Consider the following 14,256-nt stretch of genomic DNA (forward strand, 5'->3'; position numbering starts at 1 on the left):
CCAGAACACCTGAGATGAATACAGTGGGCACACACTGAAATGATTCATAGAGAACTAAATTTTGATAATGTTAATTGAAGTGACTTCAGTGTGATCCAATTGCATTAACAGTGTCATACTCTTTGATTCAGATACCAGACACTAAGTTGGTCATAATATACATTTTTTGTTCTGAATGTGTGACTCTGATATGACAGAATCTTGATTCTGGGTGTTTAGGACCACGGTGTGATGTGTGTGCTGACAACTACTTTGGCAATCCTGAGATTCCTGGTGGATCTTGTCGCTCCTGTAACTGCAGCAACAATATTGATGTGTCTCGCCCTGGTAACTGTGATATTCGAACTGGTGAATGTCTTCAGTGCCTTTTCAATACAGAGGGCTTTAACTGTCAAATATGCAAGGCTGGATATTATGGAGATGCCATTAACCAAGAGTGCAAAGGTAAGTTTGAGTGGGAAGTGTTTACTTGGAAGCAAACTGAAATGTAGAGGCTTCTGTATCAATGATTTCATGTCTGACCATGCTAAGTAAGATAATTTTATGTGGTGAAAATAACCTAATTTTGAAACAGCCATTCTTATTCCATTTATCTAGCATGAAAATTATGAAAAGAAAAACAGGTTATGAAAGGGAGAGTTGAATTGTTTATTGTTCCCATGCATGTTAATACAGCATATGGCCCATTTTGTAGGCCTGCATGAACCAAAGTGACACTGAGTTTAATGTCACACTCAACCTGTCATATCACTACTGACCTCCAGATACTGGCTCATTTGTTTCTTTCTTTGATAAGGTGCCTGTGTTCCACAATTACCACAATAGATGTGTGACATAGTAGTTATCAAACAAGTTGGCTCAAGCTGTATCACTTCCGTTTTGTATTTGGAAGGTGTCTGATTTGAATCTCAGCTGGGACACTGATTATACTGACTGATTATTTTCTGGTTGTCCTGTCCCCCCTTTAGGCAGGTGCTGAGCTAGTACCTTAAAATTAGGCTTTGACCACTTCTTGCACATCCTTTCCAATTCATTATTCACTGTCATCAAATCATATGACTATATACTCTGAGTTATTGAGAGTGTTGTCAAATATACTACAAACAAGTAAACAGACATGTTAAGTAGACATTGAAAATTGCTTTGAAATGTGTCCAGCAATTGAAGCCATCAGGTTAATCTTGTGTGAAGGTATTGTTGTATGAACTTTTCACGTGACTTGACTACAGCTCTGCAAATGAAATGCGTGTGTGCATTTACACAAATATCCACTGTACACTTCTTGTCACAATAAATACAGTTCTTTAATGTAAGTTATTTTGGAACATGGTGTGTGTGTATTTTGTTTTGTTTCAAAGTTGTATAATTTAATTGTATTCGTCATTAAGAAGTTTAGAAAAATTGACATTATTTAAACGTAAAAATATGATTTAAATTAAATGTTACACTTATTAGTTAGTGAATGGGATTTTAAAGGTTCACAGTATTTGGTCTTAAAATGTATGCCTATTTCAATTAACTCTTCATCTTTTTACTGATGTCTGCTATTCTGAAAGCACTAAGGAGAATTCTCAGTTACTTGTGGGCAGATATTGAATTCCTGATTACCCATATTTTCTATATATCCATGTAGAAGAAATTAATAATTATTACATGAAGAAATGAAATTAAGCGTTAAATAAGAAAACATCATATAGGACCAAGAGCTGTTTTCTTCATGAGACAATAATGCAAAATAAGGAAAATATATTTTTTGTAAAATACATTAATATTAATACATTGATATGGCTCATTTTGAATTCTAGAATGAACTGCATTAATGGGTAACATGTTGTAACACCGCAGAATTAAATGTAGTTTATGTTGGATTTAACTGATGAAAAATAAGTTTTTAACTTCATATAGAAGTTCTTTTCATGTTCATTGTTCTTCATCGTTCCTAGAAGGTGAGAAACAGATAACGCTCATCTTCTGTTAATTCCTCTACTGAATGAAATATACTATATGTTGCAATGGGAAGGATCTGATTTCCTTTTTAAACTGCTTTTTGTTTGTCTTTTTCTTCATTTTCCTTATTTGATATTTGATTCATAATGGATTGTTTCCTGCAGAGTGTACATGCAACCTGTTGGGCACAGATGCAGAAGCAGGTCCATGTAATCGCAAGACAGGGCAGTGCTCTTGTAGACCAAATGTGATTGGCTTGAACTGTGACCAGTGTAGAGAGAACCACTGGAAAATTGCGAGTGGAATGGGTTGTGAGGCCTGCAATTGTGATCCTGTTGGATCTGTTGCTGAACAGTGCAATCAAGTGAGTGGACAAGTTGGAAACAGAAGTTACACATTGAAGTGACACACCCAAATTGCATTTTTTCATGCATGTATGAGATTAAGTACCAGAAACATACTGAATGAGCTGAACTTACTTAACAAATGTTGTAATGGAACTGTGAGGGGCCTCTGTTTGGGTGATGATAGATTATAAAATGAACAAACTGGAAGTACTGCTCATATTCAGCCATATTTCCAGGACCTCATTGATCCCAAGTTTGTTCCTGTTTTCACAAATGATCGTAGTATGTAGGAATTGAGGTTCTCACAGCCATGGTTGTGAAGAGTTCCATCTTGTGGAATATAACACCATATAGCTCGTTGAAAGTCAGCTGACATTTTGGAGGAACATATCACCTCCATTTTCTGCTTGCCACCTGATTTCTTGCTGGTTCCTTGTTTTGCTTATTCTTCAACCCTGAAGATGGAGGTGATATATTCCTCTGAAATGTCAGTTGACCTTCAACGGGCTACATGATGTCACATCCCAGAAGTGACAGTATGGTATCCTACAGTCACCATCAATACAAGAGTTTACCATTGCGAGTTACTGAGACTAAAAGCACAAAGAACTACTTCCCAAAAATCAGTGTTAAAGGTATCATCAAGTGTATGCTTTGGTTTCTTTGTATGTTTTATCATGAGAATCTTGTTACACACCTACTGTAGTGAACTCTCAAAGTTAACCCTTTACTGAAACTCTGTATACAGCCCATCGTGTTTCTATAATCACATTCCCCTGAAAACTTATAATTTAAATTCTTCATATAGTTTGTATTTAGGAATAAGCTGTTCTTAACACATTGCAGAGCCTAAAAGTTTTTTGTGCAGCAACTGTCAGCACTTGTACAGGTTGGGTCATGTAATAACATGATTTAGCAGTTATATGTTATATATAGTCATTATAAATTTGTCGTTTGGTTGGAGTATGTGTCTTGGTGGTTCAGGAAGCTTTGAGTAGAAGATACCAAGTACACAAGAGTATAAATTCCTTTTTACATAACCACTACCATTGTCTGTCATACCTAATATAAACTGTGTATTGATACTGCTGTGTTCTAGTTCAGATTCTGTGAGCACCAGTGACAATGGTTGCTGAGTTGGTTCCCTGTTCCTAATTAATTGTTCATGTAGCTATTAGATGACACCTACTGGTCCTGGTTCCATGCAACATATGTAATCACTAGCATATTATTTGTCAGAAAGAAATAATTTGTGATAGAAATTTTGTTGACAATGATTCAGAAGCCACACATATTAATGAATAGGTGGTCCAGGGAAATAAAGTGAATTGGGAATTTTTCTGTGGAATAGAGTAAGCACTCTTTGTGGATGGTGAATGTGTTTGACCCGGAGTTTATTTTAAGTATGTTAATAATTTTAGTTTGTAATTGTCTGAATTAAGTTAGATCTATATGCATTGGGATATTTCTGCTTCTGGAATCATGTAGTTTTAATGACCATTTCATTACCTGGAAAAATTATGTGCTGTTAGTAGAGAATCATATGGTACAAATATTATGTTTATGGACAGTATCCTGTTTATATTTCGTAATAAAATCTTTTGGAGACTGTATTCTGTCTCTGTCTTCAGGTAAAACCTACTCAGTTGGGCCCAATTGATAGAGCTAGCCCCTATCGCTGGAGATAGGGACTAGTTCTGTGGATTGGGTCCAATTCAGTAGGTTTCACCTGAAGACAGAGATGGAATCCTGTTTCTGAAACATCATGTTTTGAAATATAAACAGGACAGTGTTTTAGATAAAAAAAAGGACACTGGATAATGTCCAGAAATATAATATTCGTACTAATGTACCATTGTCACAAAATTTTAGATCATAATATCTTATGATATTTAGTTTTTGGGAGAATGATGACTGACTGCTTAAATGTTATGATGTACTCTTGCTGATTGCAGAGCACAGTACAGAGAAGAAAATATACTTTATCATTTAGTGATCTGTGAATATTGTTTTTTTTTGGTAGCTTATTGTGGAGCTATTTTTGCACTGTTTCTGTGCCTTTGAGATATCTCTTTAATGAAGAATACAGTTGGAGAGGAGCAACAGAATGACTTTGTGCACTAGAAACTTACACAAGAGTAAACATAACATCTGTTGATCTCTGGTTCACTCTCTCTGTCTTGAGCTTTATTCTCTGTTGTCCAGATGCTTCAGATTGCTAGACTTGAGTGTCATGTTCTTCTTACTAATTAAATTAATTAAATATTCCAAATTGACATCAATCAGTTGTCTTCTGTGAAGAATAAGTGATTCATTTTCTGAGTTTGAAGGCAGATTTTGTCAGACTTAACCCAATAGGAATTTATCACTTTTGTATGTTGTTTTTATTATATTATTTAGAGACCTGAAGGTTTTTGTTTGACACTTAATAGTATTTTGCATTATAAGTGGTATTATATTTAATCTAATTCAGATTCCATTATTATTTTAGAAGGGCATATCATAAACATCAGTTTCTCAAAGATATATAACTTTTATTGCTGTTATGTGTAAACCAACCACTACTGCTGAAAACAATAGTTTTCTTTCCATTGCTTCTGCTGCTACCACTGCCATTACCACCACGGCTGCTGACACCACCACCACCACTGCCACCGCCACCACAGCAACACCAGCAAAAATAAATGCAATGAAACCCCCATTTAATGTTCTTTGATATAAAATTTCCCCTTATTTAATATCCAATTCCAGTGATCCCATCAATCATTTCAGTGTTTGATTATCTCCATTTAAGATTGTTCCCAGTATAGTGTTCAGATCTACTGCTCAAAGAAATTTTTGGGGGGGTTTTACTGTAATAAATACCTTTCAGTTATAATCTTCATGCAGCTTGTAATATATGGTGTTCTGTTATTCATTTATCTGTGCACTTGTTTTTTCAGTTTGATGGACAGTGTGATTGTAAGCAAGGTTTTGGAGGACGTCAGTGCAATCAGTGTCAAGATTATTTTTGGGGAAATCCAAATGAGAAATGCCATGGTGAGTCACAAATGTTGTTTCATTGGTGGATGAACATTTCATTAGATTCAGTAGAATCTCATTTCAAGTGCAATATATTTTACATTTTACTCCATTTAATCATTGACTGATCATTGATATTCTTCTGAGTAATTCAGTGGTTTATATGAGTCTTTTACTCTTCCAATCACAGATCTTTGTAAATCCTATTCAGACATGTGATGGGACATCATTTTATGAAATAGATGTTACATTTATAACAGATCACATTTTATATTTGAATGTAGTTTTTAGAAGACATTTAATGAAGGGAGATGAAGTGCATTTGGTCTCAAAAGGACCAGGTTTGTACTTGAAGATTTCACTGTATACCTGGAAGTTTGTGTTCATTTTCCTCAACATTTTGAACTATGACTAGTTACACAGAATATGGTATTGCAGTTGAGTGTGACATGGTATTCCAACTTATAGAGCTTGGTTTTGTCTGTATTGTTTAAGTTGTGTGTTGTTTATGCATAATTTGCTACGTGAAAAGAGCTTGAATATGTTCACAGATAAATGTTACATTTTTTAGATGTGAAATTCAGTATATTTAAAAGGGCATTGCGTTTTTCAAAGCCTATTATATCAAAAACATTGAACATTTATATTACTATAGATTATGTTACTTATGTCACAATTTAATTGCACTACTCATAGAAAGGTCTGCTGCCTGAACATGGAGTTATATACACAGTGGTAATCATATCTCTTTGGGTTTTTGGAAGATGGTTGCAGCTGGCTCTAGTCATATTATTTACACTCTTACTTAATTCCTTTTGAATTTTCTAGGCATGTGCAAGAATGAATTGAATTGAATTTATTTACATTCTATAAATCCTAAGTAGGTTAGTACCTTTGGATACAGAACAAGTCAAAAGGTTACATACATAAGTACAGGCAATTTTAGCTTAAAAATTAATATAACTTAATTTTACATCATTCTCTATTTACATTGAAGTATTCATCTAAAGAGTAGAAGGAATGAGCATGTAGATAATTCTTTAACTCTGATTTAAACTTTTTAGTATCATTGCCCAAGTTTTTAATACTTTGTGGCAGATTGTTGAACACTTTTATGCCAGTAAAGTAGACTCCTTTTTGATATACTGATAAAGTTGATGAGGGTAGGTGGAAGTTATATTTTTGTCTAGTATTCATGTTATAGACATCAGAATTTAATTTGAATTTATCTTTGTTGTAAACAACAAATAAGAGAAGCGATAATGACTTGACAAGACAATAACTTGCAAAGCAAGAGCAGCTATCAGAAAATGTTGAGAGTTCAAGAATGAATTAACGTTTGAATCAAGATTGAGATATTTTTTCTCCATTTGATTTCAGAAGTTCAAGATTTGCACATGCTTTGAATTTTCTCCTTCATGAATTTAGAAATGTCTCTCTTATCTTACACAAAACTTCTTCCTCTTTCCTCCTTTTTCAAAACAGACATTTTACAGAGACATAACTGTTCAGTGAACACCCAGGTTCAGCAGTATGCATATGCAGTATTTCATTGAAATAATTGAAATTTCAAATATGCTTTTTTTGGAAAAGCTGATGTTATTACATGTCATACATGATGTAACAAAAACTGGAATATAGTGAGCACTTGCCCCATTGAAAAGCTGTGTAGTGAAACAGTGATGTATTATCAGAGTGATTTATAACTGCTATTCTTCAGTATTAATGCAATGTTTATTTTGTTTTGGAGCATTTTTTTTTTCTGATTGTTAGTAACCAGTTGCTTTCTTGTTCACTATTGTTTCATCTTACAATACTGTACTGTCTTCTTGCATTCACGAACTTGCATCTTATATTGCCAGCACTGTTTCATCTCTGTACACAAGTTCAAACTATGCTGCTAACTCAGCTGCACAGATCCACTAAGCTTGACTGTTTCTCTCAGACTGCCCTGCTGTACTACATGATTACAATTTTATTCCAGACATAGCCATTAAGGAAGCGTCTGGCCAGCAGCACAGGCTGGGCAGTTATGGAACAATCTAGAAACCAATGTATGAGTTGTTTTAACTCAAGAAGTATCCAGAGAGAGACAGGCATATGCTTGCATCTCCCCTCACTTACATGGCATTACTTCATATGATGTATTTAACATTTATGATCTGTAGTATGTATTCATGAGCCCAAATTAGATTTTTTCCAATGTATATGTGTGGACATGTACAGTGTTGACAGATTATCTGCTGTACACTTGCAGACTGTAGATAGGTTTAGCTGAGTGGTGTATAGTGTACATTACCATTTATACACTATTTATATTACAGAAGATAAAACTCTTCATAACCACTGCTGTGAGAACCTCAAAACCTACAATAATAATAATGTTTACAATTTTAAAGTGTATGGATACACTTTATATTTCAGTTCAGTTATTACATTTTTGTTTTTAGTAAAATGTTAATCATAGTTTGTGAAACATTTTTGTGCCTGTTACAATATTTTTCTGACGTGCTCTTCAGCTTGTGACTGCAATCCTGATGGGTCTGCCACACTGCAGTGTAACCAGGGCAATGGCAGTTGTGTTTGTATGGTGGGAATTGGAGGAGAGAAGTGTGATCGGTGTGCTCGAGGATACATTGGGTCTGCTCCCCATTGCAGACCTTGTGGAGAATGCTTTGATAACTGGGATAGAATACTGAATGATCTGAATGGTAAGTGTTGCTTCACAGCTCCTTTTCAGGTTAACTATTAAACTATTCCTGAAATCTAGTTTAAGCACATTCATTTGATGTCTAATATATATATATATATATGTGTGTGTGTGCCATATGTTCACTGCACAGGCTTATTAGATATCTGGGAAGCTTCTCAGAACATCTTATCGGCAGACACTGTTGTGTCCCTCAGCAAACTGGAGGTCATTCATTCGGTGATCACCTGATCAGTGAGTCAGTCAGTGTTACGCCATCGAGTGTTATAGAAGCTTCATTCTATTCTCCTCTGTCCTCTGTTCTGTGTCTTTATGGTTCATATGAAATACAATTTAGAACAAAGAGTTTTCATTTATGATTACTATGTCAAAAAAAGACTCATACAAACTGTGCAGGAGAAAATTTCGCCGTAAATTTCCCAACAACACGTCCATCTGGAGATACAGTTTCCAAATTAGTGAAGAAAGTTTGACCCAACGGCATGGTAATCGACAGAAAGCCCTTAAAAAGAAACAATGTTTTAACTGAGGAAAGACTTGATGACATTTGTCATTGATTAGAAAATTCTGCTCCGAAATCTTTGCTGTGATTATCGCAACAAAGTGGTGTTTCTGTAGGCAGTGCATGGAAAGCAACTGAACCGTTGCATATTCATCTGTATAAAATTACTGTTGTTCTGAAACTAAATCTGTGAATTATGAAAAAGTGTAATGTTTTGTAATTGGTTTATCAATCATGTGCATGACGGACTTTTTGATGAGGCTACTTTTAATCTCTCGGGATATGTTAACTCACAAAACAATACGCATTAGAGTAGTGAAAGTCCACATATGCTAATTCAGCTTCTGCTTTATGACCAAAAGATAGGCATATGGTGTGCGATTAGCACAAACCATATCATTGGACTGATATTTTATGAAGGAACTCTTGATGCCCAATGATACATTAATGAAATACTCAATCTTTCTTGTTAATTTGGCACCTGCAGAAGAAAGATTCAGTTATTTTATGCAAGATGGCATGACCACACACACACACACAGCTAAGGAAACTACCTGAGCATTATGCGGTGTGTTTGGGGAGTAAATGGAGATAGAATTATTAGCAAGGGCTTGTTGTCCTCCTAGATTCCCAGATCTAAACACATGTATGTTTATTTGTGGGAAAAACTCAAAAAATGTTGTGTATGCCAACAATCCACATAATCTGGATGGTTGAAAACAGAATATTTATGAAGCAGTTTACAACAATCAGCAATGTGAATTGCGACAACTGTCCCAAAACCTTTTTGAATTAATTCAGACATTTCTCACAGCAGAGGGCAGACATTTTGAACATCTATGATGGTGAGTACAATATTAATTACTATATTTGATTAATAATTAATGAAAGAAATAAACAATATGTGCTATTTGCTATATGTATAATACAAACTCAATCGTAAATGTGTTGCATTTACAATGGAGTTTGTATTATACATATAGAAGTGTGGAATGTAACAGGATGCTTAAATATAATATGTGCTACCTGTGCTGGCTGCGTGGCAGCATTTTTCTCTACAAGTGACCCATCGCTTTCACAGGAAGTTGCTGGCGGTAAAATCAATGTTCAATCAGACTGCACTTTGAATCTGGAGTATATACACATACATATACTATGTGTCTGGTGGACAAGAAGACCCTAGCTCAAAAAATGATGGCCTTTTTGGCTGTTTTGAACAGGATATGTATCAGACAAATGTTGCTTATATGGACTTTACTGTATTTTTTTTCTAAACATATTTTAATCAGCCTAACTACTTTCATGTTTATTGCAGACTCAGTGAGAATATTGTGTATTGCTGCTTGAGAAACATTTACAGAGAAGAATATGACTTTAGAGTTGTTTCTATTTCTATGCTAACTGGCAAGTGATTGTCTTAATGTCTTCTCCTGAATTTTATCAGCTGTGACCAAATAATCATTGAATTGTTCTAGCCTTTGTTCAAACTGATATTCTGACACAGGACCCTGCGGTTCAAGAAGAGAAGAAAATGTATGTTCATCTTCAAAGTAATAGATTGATGTTTTGATTCCAGACCAGACTGAGAGAGTTATTCAGGCTGCATCTGAGATTAAACAAACGGGAGCAACTGGTGCCTACACACGAGAATTTGAAAAGATGGAGGAGCAGCTTGATGAAGTGAAACAGTTACTGGAGAACACAACTGTTAGCTCACATGATCTTGAAAGACTAGAAAGCTTGGTGGAAAAATTTAGGTATGAAAAATCGCAATTTCTGCAAAACCAAAATAACCATTTCAATTTTGTTGTGTAGTGTCTTGTTTAAATTCTCGATTTCAGTTCCATAAACATTGGAACACTGTATGTGAACTGGTCTTTCGTCACACTATTAGCAACATTTGTTTGAACTGAATCTATAAAGAACAATAGGATTTTGACATTCAAGGCAACATGGATAATAGAAAATGGTGAGTTGAAGCATGTGTTAATTTCATGTGGAATGATTTATTACATTTAGTACAGACAGCTGTTATCTAATGTGAGTGAGAGCTTGGTGTCTTTTATAACTCATGTAATTATCAAATGACTTGGATTTATTTCATATACGAATTGTAGAGTTGTCCACTTCTAAGGAAACTGTCCTTTCTGTCTTAGCTTGCTTGGTGATAGGTTCAGTATCTAGAACAGAGACTTTGGATGTTTTCCCTATGACTACTGATCATCCTGCTCTCACTTGCTGACTGAAACATAGGCCACTGTTTTACTAAGAGAGAAAATCGAAACTTGCTGTGTCCTGAGGTTGTTGACCTGAATACTTCCATGTATTGCAAGTCATGTGTGTACTAATGAATGTATATGTGCATTTCAGGACTGATGTGAACAGGTCTTCTGAGAACTTGGATGAAGTTGAAAAGCTTCTTGATAACACTTCATCACGCATATATGAAGCAAACTTAAAATTGACAGATCTCAGAAATGCTGCTAGTAAGCTCAAATTTACTGCCTTGGGCTTAAAAGAAAATGCAACCAAACTTCAGGAGGCAAATGTTGAAGGTAACTGATGTATAATGACTGAAATGTACCAGTACAGCTGATGTCTGAGAATCATCAGAATATATTACTTCCACACCAAATGTGATTTCAAATTATGACACACCATATTCTGCCAAATGTATGACTGCCCAAACACAGTGTGGCCATATGAGTATGGCATTTGCACTAATGCTGTTTGAAGTAACACAAAAGTCTTACATATAATTTTCTAATAGTTCAGTCTGTAGGGCAACTATAAAATAACCAGACTAATGCTCTAAAATCTGTTATTCAACTAATCCCCTTCCCGACCCTTACACCACTCCATGCGAATTTTCTGCTGTTGGAAGCAATGCTGCAAGTCCTCTTCTGATAGCTTCTTCATTACCTCTGTTGCTTTTGCCTTCACTATATTTACAGACTCAAAACGGATTCCTTTTAATGCAGACTTGATCTTGGAAATACAAAAAAGTCACATACATACATGCATCCGTCCATCTGCGTTTCAAGATATTCATAAGTGCAATCTGCACTGAATATGAAACATGTCACAAGCTTTACAAACAAAAATACATCTTTACAATTCCAGCATGCCGTATCACAATAACAAACAAACATAAATGCAAACAACATGCAGCTAAATAAATACATAAAATACAGATTATATTTACACTTAATGTCTATATTGATGCCTACTGTGGAACATCATCAGTCAGCATGCACTCCCCTTCTATTCCTAAGCTGTTGATCCCGACAGAAGAGCAAAAATTCATCAACAGTATATGATGGATTATGTATTAGGATATCTCTTATTTCTTTTATAAACTGTTTGTAATCATGTACTAAATTAGTTAAATAATCAGGCAGACTATTAAATATTTTTATACTCATGCAGTGAACTCCTTTCTGCCTCATTGCGAGATGTGATTGTAGGACATGTAAATTTCTTTCGTGTCTTATCTGTCTCTCATAAATTGAATAATTAAAAGTAAAATATTCCAAGTTATTTATCATAAAAGTCATCAGAGATAAAATATATTGAGAGACTAATGTTAATATATTTAACTTTATAAATGCTGGCCTACATGACTCTATGTTTCATCCCCATTATTATTCTAATAGTCTTCTTTTGTAAGAGAAAGATCTTCTTCGCCTCTGACGAATTACCCCAAAAAACTATTCCATATCTCATGAGTGAATGAAGTATGCATGATATATTATTTTAAGTGTTGTAACATGACTATATGTTTTCATAATTCGTATTGCATAACATGCCTTTCGTAATCTGGGTAACAATGATTCAACCCGTGTCTTCCAATTCAAGAACTTATCAATTTCAATGCCCAAAAATTTAATATGAGTTTCCTCTTGTAATAATTCATTGTTAAACTTTAAATGTACAGGCATATTGTCACGATTGATTGTTTGAAATTTTAACACTTTAGTTTTCCTCAAGTTTAGGGATAAGCCATTGTATTTAAACCACTGACTTAAGGAATTTAATGTAAGTTCAGACCTTTCTTGAATTTCATCGATATTAATACCTGACACTAATATAGTTGTATCATCAGCATGCAACAGTGACTTGTTATCAGTACTTAATGCTGATGGCAGGTCATTGATATATAAAAGGAACAACAAAGGACCCAAAATCGAGCCCTGTGGCACTCCATATTTGACAGTTCCCCAGTCTGAACAGCATTTTCCATTTTCATTATTATAGAGTTCAACTCTTTGTCTTCTATTTTCCAGATAGGACTTCAACCATATTTTTATTTTACCACCATTGCTGTACGTTGCTAATTTACTCAAAAGAATATCATGACTCACACAGTCAAATGCTTGTGTCAATTCACAAAAAAATTCCCAATGAATGATTGTGTCTTTCCAACGTTTCTAAAATATTGTGACGTGTTGCGCAAAGGAGGAAAACAACTCACCCCGCCAGCGGTGACATAACACTTTCAGAGCGTTGCCGTTGCTATGGTAATAAGCCAGTCAACACCCCGCCTCTCCCCGCGGTGACGTAACACGGGATGCTGCCGTTGCTACACAGCAGGAAGCAACTCCTGACAGCGTTGCTAGCAACATGGCGCCAGACAACAGTGATGCCTATTATGTGGCTGTTTTCTGTGTTGTCTGGAACGAGGCTAAATAAGGAGCAGCGAAGACTACTCACAGTCAGTTCTCGAGTTTACAAGATAGTTACGAGTTAGCCAGGCAGTCAACCCTTCAGTTGTAGTCTAGCATTTGCAGTCTAGTATTTGTGATACTGCCAATGGCAGTATTTGTCAGATTGTAATTTGTGTGATTGTAAGAGCGAATGTGAAATAAAATTCACTATATCCAGCATGGCGTGAATTTATTTGTTGTGTTATACACCCAACATGTGACAATATGATTAGTTAATGTATATATTGCCATTTCTGTGTTACTGTTTTCTCTAAATTCAAACTGTGCAAAAGACATTAAATTGTTTTTGTGTAAGTGTTGTTTTATCCTATTATACACCGCTCTTTCAAAAATCTTAGAAAACTTATTAGCAATGATATTGGTCTATATTTTGCCGTAATTGCCTTCCCACCTGTTTTGTATATAGGTCTTAATGAGGCAAATTTCATTCTATCAGGATGTATTCCATGCTCAAAAGATGCATTAAATATGTGACACAATGGTTTACTTATCTCAGTTATACAGTATTTCAATATCTTACTAGAAATGCCATCATATCCTGTAGAATCTTTTGATTTTTGCAACATAAGTATGCTCTTTATTTCCACCTCTGTCGTAGGTATTAGCCTCAGTTCAGGGAATCTATCAAATTTCTAAGTGTCTAAGAATTTAATAGCTTCATTTTTATTGGCACTTTTCATTTCCAAATTCTCAGCTACAGTTATAAAGTATTTATTGAATACTTCTGCTGCTTCCTTAGTATTAGTTTCTTTGCTTTTCCCCACTTTCAATTCGGTTATTATCTGAGCCCCTCCTTTTTCCAGTTTCTTTATTAATAATCTTCCAGGTTAATTGTATTTTGTTTTCCGAGTTACTTATAAGATTTTGGTAGTACAATTTCTTAGCTTCTTTTATCACTTTCGTTAATGTCATACAGTACTTTTTATAGTATGATTCCAATCTTTCATCCTTTGATTTTTTAACTAAGTTGTATAAAGCTCTTTTATGTTTACAAGATGTTCG

At 34.9% G+C, this 14,256-nt stretch overlaps 1 protein-coding gene across 2 annotated transcripts in view; it reads left to right on the top strand.

The window, feature by feature from the left end:
• The window catches only part of LOC111868186 (laminin subunit beta-1), a 113,362-nt gene that overhangs the window by 81,472 nt on the left and 17,634 nt on the right, over positions 1–14,256 (top strand). For both annotated transcript variants that reach the window (XM_023858624.2, XM_023858631.2), the window contains 6 exons: positions 220–444; positions 2,112–2,311; positions 5,237–5,333; positions 7,835–8,026; positions 10,104–10,284; positions 10,898–11,082. In XM_023858624.2, the coding sequence (XP_023714392.1) occupies positions 220–444; positions 2,112–2,311; positions 5,237–5,333; positions 7,835–8,026; positions 10,104–10,284; positions 10,898–11,082 (1,080 nt within the window). The remainder of the gene's footprint in view (positions 1–219; positions 445–2,111; positions 2,312–5,236; positions 5,334–7,834; positions 8,027–10,103; positions 10,285–10,897; positions 11,083–14,256) is intronic.

Source organism: Cryptotermes secundus, unplaced genomic scaffold (assembly GCF_002891405.2).
Source record: "Cryptotermes secundus unplaced genomic scaffold, Csec_1.0 scaffold166, whole genome shotgun sequence".
In the NCBI taxonomy this organism is placed as follows: Eukaryota; Metazoa; Arthropoda; class Insecta; order Blattodea; family Kalotermitidae; genus Cryptotermes; species Cryptotermes secundus.